We start from the raw sequence: 22,794 nt of genomic DNA, 5'->3' as shown, positions 1-22,794 counted from the left end.
AACGGCAGTTCTTGTGCAGTACCTATACCCCTGCAAAAGGCAACATAATGGCTAACAGCAACTCCTTAGCGTACCTTAAGAATAGGGAGGTTTTCCTGGTTAGCCTGAAACACTGCCCTGTTACAAAGACCTGCAATTCTGGACAGAGCAAGCCAGGTGGCTGAAGTCTTGTCAAAAGAGACACCTGATGGAGGCAAGAAAACACAACAAAGAATGTATTAACTTTGAATGCCACGTTCTCAATTCTCCTACTAAAGTCCCATAAAAATCTGAAATGTTTCATCTCATTTCCCAATTAATGAAACTAATCAGGTTTTAGGCATTTTTAAATCACATTTGTAGGGAAAATTAACTTTGCTATTAACATGCAAAAAAAAAAAATCTAAACCCTATATCCTTGACTCTTTCCCAAATGATAAAAATTAAAAAAAAAAAAAAAAAAGAGAGAGAAATTGCCATACCTAAAAAAAAAAAAAAAAAAAAAAAAAAAAATCATGCAATTTCTTATTTAAAAAAAGCAAGCAAAGTGAGCTGGTGGCTAAAGTGTGAGGCAGCCTGGTCTTACCACTCTGATTCTCAGTTGTATCAGCTTCATGGATTTGATTGTCAAACCACATGTGGGCCACTGTCATCCGGTTCTGAGTCAGAGTTCCAGTTTTATCCGAGCAGATGGTGGATGTGGACCCCAAAGTCTCCACGGCTTCTAAGTTCTTCACTAAGCAGTTTTTCCTCGCCATGCGTTTGGCAGTAAGCGTCAGACACACCTGAAAAATATTAGGAATTAGATTCCTTCACTCAGCCAGGTTGGAATTTGACACAGATTCCTGCTATACCCTAATATGGAAGAAATTAGTCTGAAATTAAATTTCTGCGACCTTCTCTGAAGTCTGAAGAAATAATAATGATAACATGTATATGGGGGCTTTCTCTTCCCCTCCAAAAAGCAATACATTAAGAAAAATAATAACAGGACCTACCACATTCTATTCCCCCCACCCAACCCCAAGTTTTCCTTTCTCCATTATATTCTTCTGGATCATGTGGTAATTTAAGGACAAAACGCATGTTTTTGGGCTCCTATCTTCTGTATAAACACACGCTGAAGTTTTCTCACTGTCACAGCTCACCAAGTGGTGTGGCTCTGAAGAGAAACTACACACAAACACGATGAGTAAACTGTGAGCTGGCAAGCCCTTAGAGGAGGGTAGTGGATGAGTCCCACATGCAAGCTGACCAGAGTGAGTGACCACCCCTCCCCAAGCCTCTTACCGTGACAGTGGCCAGCAGGCCCTCTGGCACATTGGCTACGATGATACCGATGAGGAAGATGACAGCCTCAAGCCAGGTGTACTCGAGGATCAGAGAAAGGATGAAGAAAGACACACCCAGGAACACAGCCACACCCGTGATGATGTGGATAAAATGTTCAATTTCTGCAGCAATGGGGGTCTGGCCCCCTTCTAGCCCAGAAGCAAGCGTGGCGATTCTTCCCATCACAGTGCGATCCCCAGTGTATACAACAATGCCACGTGCAGTGCCTTAAAAAAGAAGGGGTGGGTAGTACCAAATTGTATCTAACTGGAAAGAAGCCACAGAATTTGCACAATTTCATGGCATGGTTAAAAAAAGAGAGACAAAGACATACATGTTTTTAATTTTAAGGGCCAGCTTTTTGGTTGTACATGCAGCTGGTTTTAAACCACAGACACTTGGGCAAAGGGATTTCCATCCATTAGCAGAACAGCAGCTCCAATATCCATGCTAGACTGGCAATGAAAATAGAAGAGGCAGGCTGGAGGTGGAGGGAAGGGGAGAAACAGCCACAAGGCTTCCTGGGTTTTCCTGCCAGCAAGCAAAGTTGCCATTATGGAGCCCATAAAACAAGGGGAGATATATGCCTATGGTTTTTTTGGTCATTATTAATGCCCAAGATAAATACCATGCCATGCTTGATAGTGCCTTAAAATGATCTACCTTCAACACAGTTGGTTGAAAAGAAGGCAATGTTCCTCGTCTCCAGCGGGTTCTCATTTGTGAAGTCCGGAGACCTAGTCTGGGGTTCTGATTCACCAGTGAGTGAAGAGTTATCCACCTGCACGTGAGAAAAATAAGCAGCGTCATGGGAATACCTTGGCCTCATTATGGGCTACTGTGCCGCTCCACTTATCCGCCCAAACAGCAGAGCTGGCTCTGAGAGGTTTGTTTAAAGATGTACCTTGCAGCCATTTGCAGATATGATTCTGAGGTCAGCAGGGATTCGGTCCCCTCCTTTCACTTCCACCAGATCCCCGACCACAACGTCCTCTGCGTTTATGCTCATTTTCTCACCATTTCGGATCACAAGGGCTTGCTTTGGAAGGGAAAAACAGTTTACACCATTAAGTCAGATAAAAACAGATACCAACAAGGAAAGGGTAGTGTCCAAAACAAGAAAATAGAATTGCAAATGATCTATATAATCCTAATTATCTGAATACATAACAAAGATATTATTTACCTTTTAATTTATACAAGTTAAACAAGCCTGCTCATCGGCTGCCTGAGAGACCCTGTTTTTAGACAGTGTGTTTGTGTAACGGGTCTATGTTCAGAAGGAAGGCTATTTATTGCTGCCTGGGGTAGAAGGAAAGTAGGTCTGGTTTGGGGTGAGGGGAGAAGACACCCATCTCTCTGCTGGAGCCACTTAACATTGGAAAACCTTTTCATACTAATTCATGTTCTTGGGGCTAAATCATCCATTGGGGAGCACAGAGCATCAGGTACCTGAGGGACCATGTTTTTGAAGGATTCCATGATCTTTGAACTTTTAGCTTCCTGATAGTAGGAGAAGCAGCCAGTTATGATGACAACTGCTGACAGCACCACTCCAAGGTACAGCTGGAAGGGAGCAGACAAGTTAGGGTTGGATGGCTCTAGTCAAGAATTGGGAACATTTAGTTAGGTTTTTGGCTGAATAAAAAGCAGGCTTTTAATAGACAGTTCAGGCTTCAAAAATATAGAACTCACATATTCATATTTATCTTTCTAGTGACCACATGGAAACTGACTTGACAGGCTTTTGGAAGTGTTCTAGATGAATCACTTTCTCCCAAAAGAGAGACATCTCCCAACCAACTTGTGACTTTTGAAGAATGGCTACCGAAGATTTCTGGACAGGTGCAATGTGTCAGCATTAGAAGTGGTGCTCGGCACCTACTGAGTGGCAGCTGGACGGGGGCCAGGACCTGCGCAGAGCTGCCTGGTCACAGCACAACACACAGGGTGGACAGCCAGCTCCTAGGAGCCTCCCAAGTGGGAAATAGAGAGAACCTTGAAATGAAGGAACAATGGATGGGCCTGGAAGACAACAGCTGCTGACATTACTCCCCAGTGTCTAGCGCCACCAGTAACTAGTGGTAATTGAAAAGAAGAAAGAGGCAGAGACCAAGAGGGTATCTTACGTGTACCTATGAATCCATACACAGAACTACAGAACTCACATTATCATTTTGAGGTTCCTCTTCCGTGGCAGCTAGGATGCTGTAAGCCAAGAAACAAAGAATCGCCCCAATCCACAGTAACATTGAGAAACCCCCAAACAGCTGCCGACAGAATTTGATCCATTCAGGAGTAGTGGGAGGGGGCGTGAGGGCATTGGGACCGTCTCGGGCCAGGATCTCAGCTGCTCGAGCAGATGTCAAGCCCTGAGAAGTACAAGAATATCGGTAAGACAAACTACACCAGCACTTCTGGGCTAACATACCTACCCGATAGCTGAGTAAAGGATTTAGGATTAAGGAGGAAAAAAATTTTCCCAAGCTAGAGCATCAAGGCAAAACCCGGTAAATTCCTCCATGCATAATTCTGATGATGTCCCACGTAGTCAGGCAAACAATATGCCCAAATTCCCTGAGGAACCCCTAACGCCCCAATTAAAACTTTTTTAAAATTGATCCATGGACAAATTTGAATCCAGCCTGGTCTCTTCTAAGTTTTAGATAAAGGGATTCATGCCAAATTGCCTTTTTACCAAAAAGATATCTATTTTAATGAAACAGTTCAGTTTTCTGTATATTGATTATGTCAGGGAGAAAAAAAAAAAAAACCTTCACAAACATCGAAGGAGAAAAAAATTTCTGGAGTAATCCAAACTCTTATTGGGTTAACAGCCACGTTTTAAAAGTATAGAACTTTATTCTTTGGAAGGCAATTAAAGCACCTGTCTGGCAGGAAGGGCTTATACACATGCATATTTTAGCTAACTCCCAATAAACCTGTCAATTGGAAAGTATTCACTGGAAAAGTACACTGTACGAAAGCCCTGCTATTTCCTAATGGGCCTTAAAACCAAGATTCACTGACAACAAGCAGTTAGATATATGGCTCTCATTAAGAGGGAAAGATATGATTACTTTTGCACTATCAAAATATCAGGTCAAAAAAAAGATATAAAACACATTTTTGCCTAAAGTGTCTATTTATATGTCTTTTGTGATGTGTTAGCAAACATCTGAGCACTATCTACATGCCAGGCACTGAATTCAGCACTTTAGGTAACTTGTTTAATTCTTACGACAATCCTTTGTAGGTATTATCAACACCATTTTACAAGGAAGGAAACAGACCCACAGCATTTAAGTAATGGACTTAGGACACAGAAAGAATGCTCCACAAGACCCAAATAAAAACTTAAGTGAGAAAATACATGGGGAGTGCTCAAGAGACTGCCTGGCACATAGTGAGCGCAGAGTAACTGTTAGCAGGTTGTTCTGAGTGGTCAGGGCCCCGTCTGGAGCTTAGGGTACCCATGCCTCTTGATGCTTTACCGGAACGACGCTACATATTAGCTTGTCACTCCCTAGACCTTTTAGTGATTGTCTAGAAATAACAAATTCCACACCCCTACACTACTATTTACTTTTATAATGGTTGTAGCAAATTTAATATCAAAATTCTCTAGATAACAAGAATACATAACACATTTTATGGAAAGGTTTCTCTGAATCTTGTACAAAACAAGTTTCCAATAAATGATGGAATAACCGAAGTTCTAACACACTGCAATGGGCTGGCTGGGAAAAGGGCAAAAATTTCAATGGTTGAACAGTCAACTAGCTGAAATATTCAGCTCAATTTAACAAATGTACAAAAATAAAGGGAAAATTTGTAATCAAGAGGTCAGGAAATAATAATGGCTTTGGAGTTAACTGCAAGTCCTGGTGCTTACACTTAACTGGTTTTCATCCACTACAAAACAGAGAAAATAAGGTCTACCTTCAAAAAGTTTCAGGGAAAATAAAATGGTAGCATATAAAAGCCCAAGCTCTGTGAATGTCACAAAACAGACAGGCAGATTGGCAGCTATCATCCTCTTCCCAGAGCCCCCAAAGTTAGACCTGTAATATGGGGGACTATGTATTAGAGAAAACTAGGATTCTGTACAAGTTTCAAATTAGAACATACACGGCTCAAGTCTGTTCCATATTTACGATGAAGTTCATCAAGGCTAAGTTTATGGTCATCCTAAGGGAAAATAGAAAGAAAGACAAGTTAAACATTATAGCATAAAAAAGGACAAAAAAGCATCAATATTACTCATTATTATCATTAAGCTCATAAAAGGAGTTTTTCTTCAGTGAAGAAGTTGGTATGCTTTTCACCATTGAAGAGCAATGGCTTGGCAAGCACGTGGCTGTCTACAGAGAGCTCTTCACTGGAGCGTGGCTAAAGCTGAGTAATGGTGGCCTGTTACTGCCTGCCACATCACTTTGGAGAAACCCAGCAGCTTTCAGGGACCTAGTATAACCTTGTTTGCCTTCTCTGATAACCAGGCAGATTCTAGACAGGTTAAGTCTGTGGATGGCTCCATAGCCTGGAGAGGTTGGAAGTTCCCAACATTCAACATCACCCAGAGAAAAGCAAAGACCCATGACAGCAACCACAATTCCTTCTGTGGACCCTTGGTTAATGCCAGAGTGACTGAGTAACTTTTCCAATCCTCTACATTCTCTAAAATGAAAATTTTCAGTCTCAACCCCTACAACTGGGTAAGATCTGTACAACTGCTATTTTCTCTTTTAAAATAAGGCAATTCTCTGACAAAGGATACAGTGGGGATTGGGGTAGGTGGCATACACTCAAAGATATAAGACACAGTTTTTCAGAAGAATAACAGATGCAACCTTCCTCCTAGTACTTACCATAGAAACTTCTTTCTTCAGTTCATCCATGTCCCTGTCTTTCTTGGCCTTTTTGCCCTTTTTGTCACCATGTTCTGAAACTGCTGCGGGCTCATATTTATCACGTCCAACCTATAGGAGAATGTGGGAAAAGTGTGGTTGTGAATTATGAACAGCATCTGAAACTGAAGATTCTGGAGCAGTGGTTAGGATAGCCATCATTTGGAAGTCAGTGGAATAATACTGAAGAAAATTTATGAGCTTATACTGCATACTACATAAACAATCTACTGTTAGTACTGCCATCATTAGCTCAAGACACGTCATCCCCACCCAAGGGCATTAAGACAGGGGGAAAGTTACGGCAGGCCTCAGAATGGCCCTGCCAGAGCCACTTCCATTTGGGGTGAATGAGGAGAGAGCTGTGCTGTCAAAATCCCTATTCTGCAGCCTTCCAGCTTCCCTACAGAAAGAATGAAACTACCTTTACATTACTAACTTAGAGTATGGTATGGTACTTAGAATATAGTATGGTACTTAAGAATTTGAGTTCTGATCAGACAGGCCCGAGCTAAAATCCTGGCCCCTCCCCCAGTTACCAGCTGTGTATCCTTGGGCAAGTCACTAACTTCACATTTCAACTTCCTCTTCTATAGCATGGAGATAAGAATAGAGTCAACTTCATTTAGCGTTTTTGAGGATTCAATAAATAATACACCTAAACGCTAGTTACTTTAAAAATTCTTCACTTTGCAAAGAAGTCATTATATATCAAATTTAAATATCTTTAGTGCTCACAGAATACTGCCCTTTTTCATCTTCTCGTATTAAAAAAAGTCAAAGTTAGCCTAAGAGTCCTTACAATTCTTTACATAATAAGAGGAAAAAAGGGAGTCCCCACCCCAATCTATAGCCTGAAAATAAAGCCTCCAAAATGAAAGTCACTGGAAATGTTTTGACATAAGCAGGATGTAGGAAAAGCGTGTGCATTATCACATAATTCACAGGATCCACCTACGTCTCTTGAAAACTGGAACAATTTTTAGAGAAAATGTTGATTCTATAGTTTAAATTTAGATTGTTTCACTACCCCACCCTGCGCTGAAAATTCTTGAGCTTATCTACACAAAGCTTGAACTTGGTGCTCCAAAGCTTACTGGAGCCCAGAGGGCCCTCATTCCAAACACCCCCCACCCACTCCCCACAGACTGCCTCCCACAACTACAGCTTGAGAAAGGCCAGAAAGTAGACATGAGCAATTTTCTTAAAATGGGTGGTATGTGGTACTATTACTATTATTCTGTGGCTCTCCTTTACCCATTTCTAACTTTTAAAAGTGTAATACTGGCCAGGCACGGTGGCTCACACCTGTAATCCTAGCACTCTGGGAGGCCAAGGGGGGAGGATCGCTGGAGGTCAGGAGTTCGAGACCAGCCTGATCAAGAGCAAGACCCTGTCTCTACCAAAAAAAATAGAAATTATCTGGACAACTAAAAATATATAGAAAAAATTAGCCGGGCATGGTGGCGCATGCCTGTAGTCCCAGCTACTCGGGAGGCTGAGGCAGTAGGATTGCTTAAGCCCAGGAGTTTGAGGTTGCTGTGAGCTAGACTGATGCCACGGCACTCTAGCCCAGGCAAAAGAGTGAGACTCTGTCTCAAAAAAAAAAAAAAGTATAATACCAGCTACTAAAGTAATTAATTAGGGACTCATATGTCCAGATTATAATTTTAGTGTGTGAAATGAAAATAAAAGAAAATCAAAAAGCATATATGTTTCAGGCATAACCAAAACAGTAGCAAATAAAATATCCACTTGAATTTGAAAATACTCTCTCTTCAGACTCCAATGACAAATTCTGCTCCTAATTCGTTGGTGTTGCCCACATGTAGAGAGACACTTTTATTCTGTGGTCACCTGTGTGGTGTTACCCGACTAATAACTTCTTCCTAAGAGTGGGTTCTTTCGTTTCTATCTTATCTGGTAAGAATGAAGCAAGTCTAAAGATAGTCAACATTCTTGACATTCTCTCCACTATGGAGCAACCACATTTGTAAGTGGCTTTGAGCATAATAGCTCTTGGTGCCAGAGTTAAAATGAAAAATAATCACACTCACTGAAAGCAAATGGACAAATAAAACAAAAGGAAAAGACAGGGTTTCTACCAGAGAGAAACCACAGTCTAATGTGGCATTTCCTTCTTCATACATTTAATGAGGAAGCATGACACTTAAACTCATTTTAAAGACATTGACTAAAGATCTCTAAAAAGACTTACGTGGCCAGTTTGTATTGATTTTTAAAATACAGTTCACAAATTCTCTTTAGGCTAGTTGAGTATCATTAAAATATTTAAGTAAATGAGGGCCGGGCGCGGTGGTTCAGCCCTCTGGGAGGCCTGGGCAGGTGGATTGCTCAAGGTCAGGAGTTGAGACCAGCCTGAGCGAGATCCTGTCTCTACTAAAAATAGAAATAAATTATCTGGACAACTAAAAATATATATAGAAAAAATTAGCCGGGCATGGTGGCTCATGCCTGTAGTCCCAGCTACTCCAGAGGCTGAGGCAGGAGGATTGCTTGAGCCCAGGAGTTTGAGGTTGCTGTGAGCTAGGCTGACGCACGGCACTCACTCTAGCCCGGGCAACAAAGCGAGACCCTGTCTCAAAAAACAACAACAAAAAAATTTTAGTAAATGAAAATCAGAGTTAAACTCCTCAGCCGCACCATCTGTATGCTTTGATTATCTCAGACTTCCAATATTTTCCACTCCAAAAGAAATTATTGGGGCAAGAGGCCTTGGGCATGCTCTCATTTACAAAAATAAATGTCTTGCCCACAGCTTTGCTATCAATGGTAAAGCAGGTTGGGAATCTACATTCCCTAATAACTCTCCCCTTTCTTCTTCACTTCATGTTACATAAGGCATAGTTTTAAATGAGGCATGTAAAAATATTAACAGAGACATGGAAAAGTATTAACATGTGAAATTGCCTTTTCCTTAAAATTTTATTAATAATTTTTTCACTAGGGAATGTTTGTCTAAAAGAACCAGGCAGCTTATATAATTCGCTTCTTCCCCAGAAGTAAAACAATTATTTAACATTAGCTTATCCTGGTGGGAATCAAATATTACTGAAGTCCCTCCCTATCAGTGTCAGCTACCATGGCTTCAAAGCTGAAAAAGTCCAAGGGGCTGGGGGAACAGTGGAAAAAATGGGTAAGACGACATTTGTTTTATTATTTCTTTTAAAAGCATTTGGGAAAAGTAAGAGTCACGGGAAGGGGAAATGACAAATATGGCACGTCCTCAATCAACCACAGTGACCTTCCCACTTGTTTGGGCATTGGGCACACCAATTCCTACTTTTTCAGTTAGAAAATTCAGACCACTTCCCCAGAGGACTGTGGGTGATTATTTCTCATTCCTAGGAGTGCAATGGCACCCGTTTGAGCATCTCTAAAGAAAGGTACAATGGGAACTCAACAGGTTATACCATTCTCAAAAGGGACACTGGTGAAAATGAAGTAAGTTGGGTTACGGGCTTTTTGTTTCTCTTTCCATTCTAATTCAGGGACTGGAAAGTCACAGCAAGGGCAGGGGCTTGCCCATTGTGACACAGCTTAAGTCGGCATCATCATTTCATCCTGTGCTTCCCAGGGATTCCATCCCATCCAAGAGTAACTAAGAATTTTCCTATTTGATCTGGGTAGAGGGAAACGGTGCCCAAGAGGTGAGAAAATTCTTGACAGGAGGAACCAAGGTTAAAACATGTAACAAGGCTCACTCATTTAAAAACATACTGAATCTCACAGTGAGTGAGACATCCCTAAGACCCCTGAGAGCCAAAGATGCTCCTTCTTCTTTAGTAGTTAACTATTTAGAGGAGACAGATATGACAGGTAAAGAAAATTATCCCAAAATAAGCAGGGGAGGGGGGGAAGCCAAGTCTTTTTTTAGGAAAGAAAGTTCCATCCCAGAGGTACATTGCTTGAGGTCTGCATAAGCTAGGCCAGGACTTCATGCCCATCCTAACCACTGACCTCTAACAGAGCAGGTTTCAAAGGCTTTCTCAGCTATGCGTTATGGAAATTCTGGCCAGAGTTCCCACCATAACAGCACAATGTCCTGTGGCCAGTAAGTAGGGACCTCAACTCTTCAGAATTCTGAAATTCCTGCTGAAAAAGTCTAGAGGGTTATAAATTCAAGATTTCCACTCTCTTTAGACAGGTCTGATGACGGTGCTTTTAAATCAGCCCGAAGTCATTCTAGTACTGGCATATGCCAGCTACATGACCTTAAACATTCAGCCTCAGTTTCCTCATCCCTAAAACGGCAATAACATTTGGTATAACTATTAAAGAACCTAGAGAAGGCGCTGATAGTCTGATTAGTCAGGGGACCATCAAATCTGAGAAGAAAACACCTAAAAACTGCACTATTTTCAAAACCCACAAACAAAAGCTTTTGACTAGCAAGAAAGGACAGGATGGCCAAAGTAACTGCCCCAAACGCAGCCCATTTCAAAGTTGGCCAAGAAGGTTATAGGAAAGGCACCTCTGAACTCAGCTTGGCAGGGAAGGTGGGTGATGGTTCCGATGCTGCTGGCTGCCTAGAGGCACTGCATAGTCTGCACTACCCTTACTGTGAAAGAAAAGGGAGGAGGGGTGCTTTCTAATTTTCCTAGATGGCATTCTTTTTTTTTTTTTTTGAGACAGAGTCTTGCTGTGTTACCCGGGCTAGAGTGAGTGCCGTGGCATCAGCCTAGCTCACAGCAACCTCAAACTCCTGGGCTTAAGCGATCCTACTGCCTCAGCCTCCCCAGTAGCTGGGACTACAGGCATGCACCACCATGCCCGGCTAATTTTTTCTATATATATATTTTAGTTGGCCAGATAATTTTCTCTCTATTTTTAGTAGAGACTGGGTCTTGCTCTTGCTGAGGCTGGTCTCGAACTTCTGACCTCGAGCGATCCACCCGCCTAGGCATCCCAGAGTGCTAGGATTATAGGCGTGAGCCACCACGCCTGGCCTAGATGGCATATTAAATCAAACACAATTGTGTGTAAAGGTACTCTGCAACATGCTACACAAAGGTTATGATTATAATTTGGTTTTGACTAACATATACCTTACTGCCATTTTTCATTTCCTATGAAAACTCTTTTCAAACCTTTAAAAAAAAAATCATTTGGGGTTATTTTTCATTTGATCTTGTCAATAACGGTCAAGAAATGATCAAGCCCAGTTCATAATATTTCCATTTGCTTCTAAATGACTAAGCAGTTTAGTTTTACATACAAGGAATTTTCTAGCCAGGGATCTGAGGGCTAAGAGATGGCTGGCTGGGGTTCAGGGAGGGCACGCACTGTCATAGCACCATAGCTGCTCGCCAGCCCCAGCGGCAACACTGCACTGCAGGAGCAGTTCTCTGCAGAGGAGGTGACCCTGAAGGACCACCATGCCTTCATACTCCTTTCACTCACCCAAATATGCATTCTGGAGAATATAACCTAGCAAGGCCAAAGCAGTAGGGACCTTTGTGAGTCCAGTTCAGTATCTCCACTCTTGGGTGGTAGCCATCAGCTAGCAGGGAGCAAAGAGAACAGCTATAGGTCTAGCTGGCAGGTTCCCTCAGCAGGTGCAAAAAGAACATTAACCTTCCTCCCCACTCTGTCTGCATGTAAATTCCTAATGAGCATGCCAGCCTACCCTACCTGCAATACTTAGTATATACTCATGCTCATTCAAAAACTAAAATTCTAATGTGTAAAGAACCAATGCACCTTAGATTTATTACCTCTTGAAAAATGTGCTTTGTCCAGTTACCAACAACAAACAGACAAAAATCTTAGTTTTTCTAATGGGGTATTCTGTCTCTACATTAGGCACCTGGGTTATGAAGAGTTAAAACTTTCTGCTTATTTCTTAATTCCCTCCATTTGTTACCCTCCTCATCCTCCTTTTTACCATTTTGCTAGATTACTCTGGCTTGAGAGACAACAGATTAATAACCAGCCCAAGCATTACAAAGGGTCCAAATCAACTCCCAGTTAAGTCCTGATCCCTCCCTCAATTAGCATTCTGAAGCCTAGCCTAGGAGGTAAAATGACTGCCAGGCTAAAGATGATAAAGGCTGTCCAAGGCCCTAAAGAAATATCACCAGTTGAAATAATAAAACAAATATGGCGCCATGGAAGAATCACATAGAGGATTAAAGGAAAAAAATAAAAAACAAGCAGAAAAACCCCAAAGTGCATTAGGGCCCTGCCCTCACCTTGATATCTCACTAGGAAGAGAAATGAAACACCAAGGCCGACTAATCCACAAAACCTTACACTGATTATTAGGCTCCCAAACAATACAAGTTCCAAAAACAAAGCACAAGCCACCAGGAATCAACCTTTCACATCACCAAAATAGCCAACAGCTGTTACTAAATAGGGTTTGAATAAAACCAGATAAAGAGATAATGTTCAGATATATTTCATTGTAAAGTCACAAAGGAACTAAGGAATGAGGTCTATTGGTCAAAAATCCCTTTGCTCAGGACCCAGATGAAAACCAAACCAGAGAGAAAGTGTCGGGTAAGGGGCACCTCTTTTCTCACTAACAGAATCTGCCATCCTAAACATCAAATAAATGTGAAGAACGTCTTGTGGATTCCTGACAACAGATTTCAGCACAACTAATGAGGTGAGTCATATGCAAAGAACAGTCTCTCTATGACTCTAGCCAAAGAATACACTTCCTCTCATACACTCAATTCATAGCAATGTGAGAAAGGTCAGCCCCGACTTGGTTACATATCCTTTTCCAAAAATATATAAATGAAGAAGAGTTTTAAAAAAGAGTTAGTGGACTTTAAAGTTTTCTTTACTTCACATTATTACGTACTAGACATGTATTTTCAGCATAATCTAGAACTGGACAGCTCTGGCAGGGATGGGAAACATTTTGCCCAGTGTTTTGCTGTCCAAACCCAGCCACTCTGATTACTGTGAGCCCATCTGATCTGACACTCGTGTTTCTTCTTCTGGCCTGCTGGCTGGCAGAGAGCCCTGGGCATCTAGCAGAAGGCAGCACAGCACAAATATTCAGGCTCCCTATCATCACATAAGGCTGAAAAGTCCATTTGATTTTGCAAGATTTAAAAAAACGTAAAAATGATTATCAACCATGAACAAAGTCCTTTACTTGAAAAGTGAAAGCAGACAAAAATTCTAAGATGCTATTAAATAGGAGATTTGCTTCTTGAGCAAATGTAACAGTTCTCAGTAGGATCAACTGCCAGACCCTTCCACTTGGCTTTCCTATGGAGGGAAATTAACAGTATTTCCCATTATTTTCAATCCTTCATGTTTTTCAGGGTAAAAGAAAACCTGTTCCCTAGTTTTGAAAGGGTTTATGACTGATGAACAGCAAACCCAGTTTATAAAGATTTGATCTTCTCTCAGCTCTAACTACTGTACCTTTGTAAGCCCTGACAACAATAGCCACAAATCAGACTGGCCATTGCACGCACTGAGCAAACAGAACACAGATTACTTCACTTGATTCTGAGGGTGAACATTCTACCCAGGAGCCAGATGAAAAACTGAAGCTTCACAGCTTTTTAAAAACCTGTTTGTTGTTAGGTGATGACTCTGATTTAACTTACTTTCCCACACAAAATCCTTCAAAGCTATTTTAGCTTAAGCCTTTCTCATTCTTAAGTTTAGACATAATTTAAAGAACATAGCCTGATTTGTCACTTATCCATTCATTTATTGCTAAAATAATCAGAAAACAATGATTTAGAAGGGTACTGGAATGGAACATGGACGAATGCCAAGCCTATTGTTCTTTTAAAATGTTGAATTCACTTTTATTTTTAAATGCAATTTAGGAATAGCATTCCCAGGATCTGTATATTTTAAGTTTTAGCCCTCGTCTGGATAAACACCTTTCTAAAGCATTTTTTTTGTTTGCTTTTTGGGCTACTGGCTTTAGTCCCCATCTTCTCAGGTTTGTGATGCAGGCCTCCCCCTTCCCTACCCTCCCACCCTAAGGTGAGTCACTATAGTGTTACAAATGTGGCAGAGAACATTACAAATTAACAAACGGTAAGTTACCAAAAGGGGATACACCCTTCTAAGAGGGTACAGACAGCACCCAAGAGGCAGGGGACTGTTACACACAGGACTGACAGGCACAGGGTGAGGCAACTGTAATGTGCCCCCCAGTGGTGGGTGCTAGTTCCTCTTGTAACTGCTCCACTTGCCCGTGGCCAGGCCTGGGCAACTTTCCACCCTGAGGACTCTGCCTTATAGTCTTTTAGGTCTAAAGTACCAGCTTTATAGCAGCCAGAAGATATTCAGTCACACTTCCAAGTTGAGCTCCAAAAGGGCAGCTGATAATGTTACCATACAACCAGAATTTCTGCTGACATACGTATCCCTTGTGCAACCTTCACCTGAACCTTTTTTTCCCTGACCCTCTTTAAATCGCTACTTATAAGGTATGATTTATTTTCTAGGTAACTAAGTTAATATTCAAACCAAATCCAGAACTGCAGTGAAAGATCTGGTGACACCCTCTCCCCTTCATCTTCTATAAACTTAAGAAAACAAAAAGTCTTTTGCATTTCTAAACAGTTACGTTGTGTACCTTTGGTGTGAACTAAACAATTGTGGGTGGTAGGCCTAGCTGAAGATTTACGACAAAGTCACTGGCAAAAACACCCAGTAAGAAAAAAAGGGACAAAATCCTATTTCAGCCGGGAATGATTCAGCAAGAGCTGTTCTTTCATTTTCTTACCAGATGCTTAGGAACTAGACTTATAACGACATACAAAATCACCTGAAATATCATCAAAACCTAGGCCACAAATGGTACTGAGAGGAGGGGAAGAAATTAACAATGACCTTAAAAAAGCTGCCGGCATAGGCTTCCTGGTTAACCAATTATCAGCAGGGCTTTAGTCACTACTCCACCCACATTTTAATCCTCATGTGGAAAAATCCCAACATTTAGGCATGAAATATTCTTCTGAACATTTAGACTGTCACCGTAAGTCACTGGGGACAAAACACACACGCACATATGCATGTACTCAGGCAAACTAATGTTCAATGTATCAAAGTACTCAAAATAACCAAATACAAACAAGCAGACAAGTAGCATACCATCCTGTGTTAACCAGCTGTACTTCAATCTTGTGTTTGTTAGCCACTAGATGTTTTGTTAGGATCCATAAGACATCTGGGTTGAACCTTGACTACCTATCCAGGTGTGTTACTATTGTACGACTACTGTACATACGTGTGCGTAAAGACATCTAGAAATATGGACATAACTTAGTTACCCAGACATCTCCATAGCCTATTAATTCAATATTACAAATACGCCAGTTTCACCTGAAGAGTAACTTTCGAGTTCTGTATGTAAGGTAACATTAAAGAGTAAGTAAATATTCAGGCTCAGGAGACCACAGGCTGTTCAGGAATCAGAGATGTCTGGTCTGTCACTAACCGTTTGACCTTGAGCAAGTCACTTCAACTTCCTAGGCCTCAGATACACATTTATGATCTCTCCATCTCCCCAAATCAGTAATGTCTCCTCTCAGGAAATAAACTTTTTGTTTTTTGGGGTGGTGGTGGGTAGAGAATGAGTTTAAAAGAGCTTGTTTACAGGAATGACCGAGGGTTTGATGGTGTTGGACAAGCACAGGCCACTAACCCAGTTTCCATGGGGAGTGGAGGGGCCTGGAACTCAGCTCTTTGCTTTGATGCTCCTTGACTTGGGCCAGCCCTCCACACTGTGTGCTTTCAAAAGCGGTACAAGTTGTGCATTCCCACCCGTCTCTATTCCCTCCACCAGGTCCAAGCCTTTCAATTGCCTCCTTCAAAACCTATTTAGAGTCCCCAAAGAATGCAGCCTCTCTCTGCCCGTGTCCAGGAGCCTCGGGACCTTCAAAGCTCTACTGAACGTCCACACTGCGCTGAGCCCTGGAGACAATGGAGTGGATTCGCACCCACCTGCATACTCATGACCTGGTCATTTTTATCCCATGAATTTTTGAGGTTATTTTGTGTAAATTTTTCTCAACTGGATTTTGGCTCCTTTGGGGTCCCGGACCCAGGCTCCCGCAGTGGCTACGGGTAATCAAGGCTTCACTACAGAAGTGTAAGAACAAGGCGTTTTTACGGTATCCCCACAGCACTCTGCGCCACTCTCCTGCCCTGAGACCCCTCGTCTCCTTCAGGGACCGCTCTTTGCTGAGTCCGCGGCGCTGGAAATCGGCAAGGCATTCCCACAACCACGGAAGGCACACAGGCTCCAATCCTTTTTCGGGTTTATTGTACCCAGAGGCCCTGGTGGGTCGGTCTGTCCTTCCAGGCTCGTCCCTCTAAAAATTCTGCACACCCCTCCCCACCATCATGATGACAACTCCAATTGCCACGGGCGCATCGAGTGTTTACGCGAAATGGCCCATTAGAGCTCTCAAAAGTATACCTTAAAGGCCATCTTAGGGCGGCGAAGACACACCCTTTCTGGCACCAGCCCGCTAGGCTGGCTCCGCAGTAAGGGGAAGCCAGTTTTTCTCTTTGGGGGGAGGGCGGCCGTCTCCGCGGGGAGCCAGCTAAGCCCCAGCGCCTCCGGGAGCAGCAGCAGCCTCGACCCGGAGGCTGCCCCGCCGGCGCCGGGGCCGCGGCGGGAACGGCAGCCCGAGCGGGGCCCCGGCGGAGCGCCCCAGGGGAAGGGGAGGAGCGCGCCTTCCCTCAGGGCACGGAGGGCGGAGGGAAAAAGGAAGGAGAGAGAGGGAGGTGAGGGCGAGCGGAGGGAGGGCAGCCGGGCTCGGGGATGCCGCCGGCCGCCGGCTCCGCGCCGGGGCCGCCCCGCGGCTTCCCGATAGCCGCCTCCCGGAGCCCCGGCCCGCTCGGCCTCGGCGGCCCGCAGACACTGCGGGGTCCGCGCTCGGCCCGCGCTCCCTTCCCCCGCCCCCCGTTACTGCGCTCCCTCCATTTCCAAAGTGCGTCGTCTTTTAAGCCGCGCCGCTCTGCCAGCCCGCGCCGCGCCGCGCCGCTTCCTCCTCCGCCGCCTCCCGCCGGCCGCGGCCGCCCTCCTGACTTCCTCCTCTCCCCCTCGAGGGCTCCCCGCGCCCCTCCCCGGGCCCGCCGATACTCACCCCCTTCCCCATGGTGGCGGTGCGCTGTGCCCGGCGCCGGGTGCTGTCGCTTGAGAACCGGAGAGAAGAGAAGAGAGCAGCTCCCGGCCGAGCGAGCGGGGCCGGGGGAGCGAGTGGAGGGTGCTAGGGCTGCTGCGGGGCGGGAGGGAGGGAGGGCGGCCGGCGGCTCGGGCCGATGCCGCCGACGCCGCTGCTGCCGCCGCCGCCGGGGCTGCTACCAATGCTGCTGCCACGTGTCCGCCTCCTCCCGCCGCTGCTCTGCGCCCCAGGCCCCGCCGCAGCTCCGGCCCGCGCCGCCTCCTCACTTCCTAAAATATGCAACCTGCGTGCTGGCCCCGCCCACGCCGAGAAACGTCACCGTTACCGGAGCAACCTGACACCGGCGGCGGCCCTGGCTCCACCCTCTCCCCAAGGCCCACCCCCAGGCCTGGACAGCGCCGGCTGCGGCCGGTCCCGGCTCCCGGCAGGAGGGCGCCCGGGCCCGGGGCGCGCGTGCCCACGTCCCGGGAGGGCTGCGGGGCGCGCCTGCTGGCTAAGCAGCGGGGACTTAGCGGCGGTGGCGCTCCCGAGCCGTCCTCCCGCCGCCCTGCGTGTCTCGCTCGCTGTGTAGGGCCCGGGAGGTCCGCAGTGGGTGCGGTACGGTCTCAGAACTGGGCTCCCCCAATCGCCGCCGATCAGGCTCAGAAGCCTTGCGTGGAATGCCTTTTCCGGCGCTTCAGGGATCTCATCTGGGACAGGGGATGCACCGGGGAGGCCGGGGTGTGACTGCAGCTAGCGCCTGCCTGCGGGACTCCACCTCTGTGTGGAATCCCAGGCCCCGCGCCCACCTGCGGATGGCCTCTGCCGCCTCTCGGTGCCCTCTTGTTGCCTCCTCTGACTTGGGGTACCCTTTATTGACTTCCGCTCCACCATTGGAGGAATGGGTCTGAATTGGCCTCGCCAAAAGTCCCAAGAGCCCACCCCACCACTTCTCTCTTTCAAGACCCCAAAATGACAATTCAAAGTGTGACCAATGAGTTCATTCACAATACTGTGTGAATGCAACCTGCTTTTCTAGTTTGGGAAGTCTCTTTAGTGAAGAAAAGCCTGAAAAGCCAAAGGAATGCTTATCTTTAGCAAGAGGTGCTGACTCCAGGGGAGATGTTTAGGGCCTTGTCTAGTGCCACTCCATGCCTCCCACCTGGCACAGCAGCGCCTCCTTGGGTGCCGTGAGCAATCCAGGAACCCGTGCCCCAGTCCCCAGAGAACCCTGGCCCAGGCTGCACTTTGGAACTTCTCTATCAATATAGCTTCTGCTTCTTAGCAGAGGCTGCAATGGCTGACTTTCTCCAACATTTAAAAAGCGAAGTATTATTATTAACAATGTTTGCAGGAAGTCAAGTACACTCTGGGAAAGCAAAGGATTCACAGGAGAAAGTCACTCCACATCTCTGGAAATTCCTACAAGAAACAAGGAAAATGTTAACTTCCTAAGCAAAGGCCAAAGTTAAAGCCAACCCTATCAACTTCAAGTATTAATTTAACATGAACACATAAGGATATGAAGCTTGAAAAAAATGGGGAAGGAAGTATGGAAAGGAGGAAAAACTAGCAACTGTGTTATCAGTTACATCATTAGGGTAATTCTTATCCCTTCTTAGAAGAAACTTTCTTACACAAGTCTCTTTCCTCTTACCCAAGAATGTATTGTTAAGCAGTGCCCCCCAACCTTTTTGGCACCAGCGACTGGTTTCATGGAAGACAATTTTTCCACAGGGTGGGGGGAGGGGGATGGTTTCAGGATGATTCAAGCACATTATATTTATTGTGCAGTCAAACCTTTCACTAATGATAATCTGTACTTGCAGCTGCTCGCCAGCACTAGCATCACTACCTCAGCTCCACCTCAGATCATCAGGCATTAGTTTCCCGTTAGGAGTGTGAAAACTAGATCCCTGACAGTAGAGTTGGTGCTTCTGTGAAAATCTAGTGCGCATTCTGATCTGGCAGGAGGCAGAGCTTATGTGGTGATGCAAGCAATGGGGAGCGGCTATAAATACAGATGAAGCTTCCCTGGCTTGCCACTGCTCACCTCCTGCTCTGTGGCTGGTTCCTAACAGGCCATGGACCTGTCTGTACGGCCTGGGGGTTGGGGACCACAGTTGTTAAGGGCTGATGTCACCTCCAGTGATCTACAGACTTGGTTGAATCAGTCCAGGCCATGGAGAGCAGAGGAATTGTAAACAGAATTTAAAATCATGACTGCTGGGAGAAGAGATCCCAAATCCAAAATAGAGTTTCCAACACTGTTAATTCAACAGAAGGTTACAGAGTATTATCAGGGCTCCATCTCTAAAGTTCTGTTACATACATGCTTCATTTACATGCCTGACAGCTTCCATTGCTACTTTGTAGAAGGCTTTTTCTTGGTAAACAGCTTGTTTAAGATGAATTACCCCTTGGGCCCTGATCTGAATGGAAAAAGCGTAGCAGCAACAACAAAATGTAGGAAGCACAAGTCTGAACAATGTATATTTCTCCCACCAGCTGATCTCCACTTTCTCCTTTCATAAGTAAAATTATCACTTGCTCATTCCACAAAATAACTCTGATAGATCAGACTTTTCCCTTTCTCTCTAGAACTGTTTATTTGGCAGCTAAAGTTAGCTGAAGTTCTTGCAGGAGGATCCCAAAATTCTAGCCATGTTCCAGGGTAGAAAGGGGCAAAAAAGATAAGAAGTGTTAACTAAAATCTGTATTTTGCTTTTGACTCCACACAGTATTTTCACACGTACCGTGTCCTTGAATTCTCACAAGTCTGCAAGGTAAAGAGCGGGAAAGTAGAGACTCAGGGACCCTCTCACTAGGCCACTCAGCTGGTGATTGGGGGAACTTGGCCTCAAAATTGCAAAATGGGAACCATCTTTCTACTCTTAAAGTTTGGTTTCTGAGCACAGAACCAACTTTCCTTTGGGAAAGAGTGATGGAAAGGATCCCTGCCTGGTTGTAACATGGAGCCCTGGATGTGCCTATGGAACTAAGAAAAGGTGAGGCATGGCCAGGACTGAGGTGCAGAAGTCTCAGGTGCAAGAGAGACACCTGAGAACATGGGTGACCAAAGGTGAAAAAGTCTGTTACTTGGAAATCCTTCTTTTCTACCCTTGGGAGAAGCTTATGAACGAAACCTTACAGATCAAAGATCAAACACTCCCCTCATCTTATGATGAAGAAACTGAGGCCCAGGGAGTAATTGTCACTGGATATTCAAAGGACAGTGGTAGGACTTCTGGGTACCTTTGCTAACTCCCAGACCCAGTGCAGGGAACAAACGTGGATTGCAGAAGAGAGGATGGAGGAAGTCATGCCTCTCTGTTCTATCTGCTTCTTATTCTACAGCTCTTTTTGAGCTCTTACTGTGGGGCACAATTAAATTTTTTTTTTTTTTTTGAGACAGAGTCTCACTTTGTTGCCCGGGCTAGAGTCAGTGCCGTGGCGTCAGCCTAGCTCACAGCAACCTCAAACTCCTGAGCTTAAGCAATCCTACTGCCTCAGCCTCCCGAGTAGCTGGGACTACAGGCATGCGCCGCCATGCCCGGCTAATTTTTTCTATATATATTTTAGTTGGCCAGATAATTTATTTCTATTTTTAGTAGAGACGGGGTCTCGCTCAGGCTGGTCTTGAACTCCTGACCTCGAGCGATCCACCCGCCTTGGCCTCCCAGAGGGCTAGGATTACAGGCGTGAGCCACCGCGCCTGGCATGGGCACAATTAAATTGATTGTCCCAGAGACTCAGCATTGACAAACCTCAAGGCCACCAATTGTGAATGGCTTCGAAGAGGATTTGATCACAGCTATGGAGGGTTGACCCAGTCATTGTGAATTGAGTCAGCAGATGTATGAAAATATGATACAAGTCAGTATTTTGAGCCAGGAATGCTAGCACTTTGAGTATTTGCTGAATTGAATAAACACACTATTGCAATTAAGAGTTTTAGAATATGAGTTGGAGTCCACACCAAGTTAGCATTGTCCATAGGACACAAAAATGAGCTAGCAATCCGGAAGGACAGGATTTTCTTTGGCTTAGTTTGTCCTAGAATTAACATACAAACCATGCATCTTTATCCTTCACTAATTTCCCAAGTTCCCCAGAAAGCCACTTCTTGCTGCCTTAAAGCCAGCTGTTCTTGTCATCCACAGTTTCTTCTAGCCAGGGTCTATCCCTCCATTGCAAATCTATTTCCTATTCTCCTGTTTAGTTGCAGACATATCACCTCCTGTTTTCAAAGCACAGTTCTAGGTGCAATGCTAACCATCAAAATCAGTCAGCTAAATAATTCTGACTCCTTTTACATTTCCTCCTGGGCCCCATTTTCTGGTATTTTTTGGCCATGTTGCCGAAGGTGTGGGTATTCTACTGCATTTTTCCATATTTCAAATGGATCTTTCTTAGCATCAAACAATGACTTTAAAATGTCATCTACTGAGAATGCAATCAATTCCATCTGTAGTTCTTTAGGTGTCTTGGTGATATCAACTATGTGAGGCTGAAATGCTAATTTGGGTGTGATGTCATGATTCTCAAAGTCAGTGAACCTTTCATTGTGTTCTCCAATTAATAGGTGTATAATAGCTGTGTATTCTTCAAATGACTCGCATATATCATCCTGCTCATCAATGACCTTTGCTAACTGGGAAAAATATTCATCCAAAATTTCCTTTGGAAGAAGTGTTTTGAAAAAAGATAGCTTTCTTTGAAATGCTTGGGTTTTTTGCCACATATCATACATAGACTTAGTTTTACCTTGCAAAGAAGTATTCAAATTGTTTTGATTTGACACGATATCACACAGAAATGCTGCATTCATATAGAAATCTTCTTTCAATAATTCACATTGCTGATTCTGTTCTTCATAAAATTTAACTATCTGTTCTTGCAGAGATAAAATTTTGGCTAACACCTATCCCTGCACTAGCCAATGCACTTTAGAATGATACTGCAAGTCCGCACTGAATACCTCATTGTTTGACCTTAGCGTGTCACGAAAATAATGATGCTGTGTTGCATTTGCACAAATATGGTTAACAATGCTTATAACTTGTTGCAAAGTGTCACTTAAAATAGTTTAGCACAGAGATTTTGCTGATGCAAGGTACAATGAAAAGAAATGAGAGCATCTGGATCTGTTAATATTTTTTTATTTCTATGCAATAAAAAATGTTTTCCTGTCATGGCAGGTGCACCATCTGTACATACATTCACTAAATTTACCAAATTCAGTCCAACTTCACGTTTATCTTGAAAGTTGTTGAAGAATATCTATTCCCCGTGTTGTTTGCAAGAATGCCCAGAGCAAGTAACTCTTCATAGCAAAGAAAATCGTCTTTTATGACCTGAATGAAGTACAAAACCTGTGCCAAGTCAACAGTATCAGCTGACTCATACAAAGTGATTGAATAACGTATATTTTCCTTTTGAAGTTGTTC

The 22,794-nt window shown here is 44.2% G+C and overlaps 1 protein-coding gene across 1 annotated transcript in view; it reads right to left on the bottom strand.

Annotated features, from left to right (window-relative positions):
• Positions 1-17,682, bottom strand: part of ATP1A1 (ATPase Na+/K+ transporting subunit alpha 1) — a 30,991-nt gene extending 13,309 nt beyond the window's left edge. The window contains exons 1-10 of the mRNA XM_045546903.1: positions 17,327-17,682; positions 6,180-6,290; positions 5,443-5,502; positions 3,480-3,683; positions 2,764-2,877; positions 2,216-2,350; positions 1,975-2,092; positions 1,270-1,538; positions 566-764; positions 75-184 (exon numbers count right to left, since the gene is read on the bottom strand). Of these exons, the coding sequence (XP_045402859.1) occupies positions 75-184; positions 566-764; positions 1,270-1,538; positions 1,975-2,092; positions 2,216-2,350; positions 2,764-2,877; positions 3,480-3,683; positions 5,443-5,502; positions 6,180-6,290; positions 17,327-17,338 (1,332 nt within the window). The 5' untranslated portion in view covers positions 17,339-17,682. The remainder of the gene's footprint in view (positions 1-74; positions 185-565; positions 765-1,269; positions 1,539-1,974; positions 2,093-2,215; positions 2,351-2,763; positions 2,878-3,479; positions 3,684-5,442; positions 5,503-6,179; positions 6,291-17,326) is intronic.
• Positions 17,683-22,794: the final 5,112 nt, after the last annotated feature.

The sequence above is a fragment of the Lemur catta genome, chromosome 3, assembly GCF_020740605.2.
Source record: "Lemur catta isolate mLemCat1 chromosome 3, mLemCat1.pri, whole genome shotgun sequence".
NCBI classification, from domain to species: domain Eukaryota; kingdom Metazoa; phylum Chordata; class Mammalia; order Primates; family Lemuridae; genus Lemur; species Lemur catta.
This window is presented reverse-complemented; position numbering and strand designations above follow the sequence as displayed.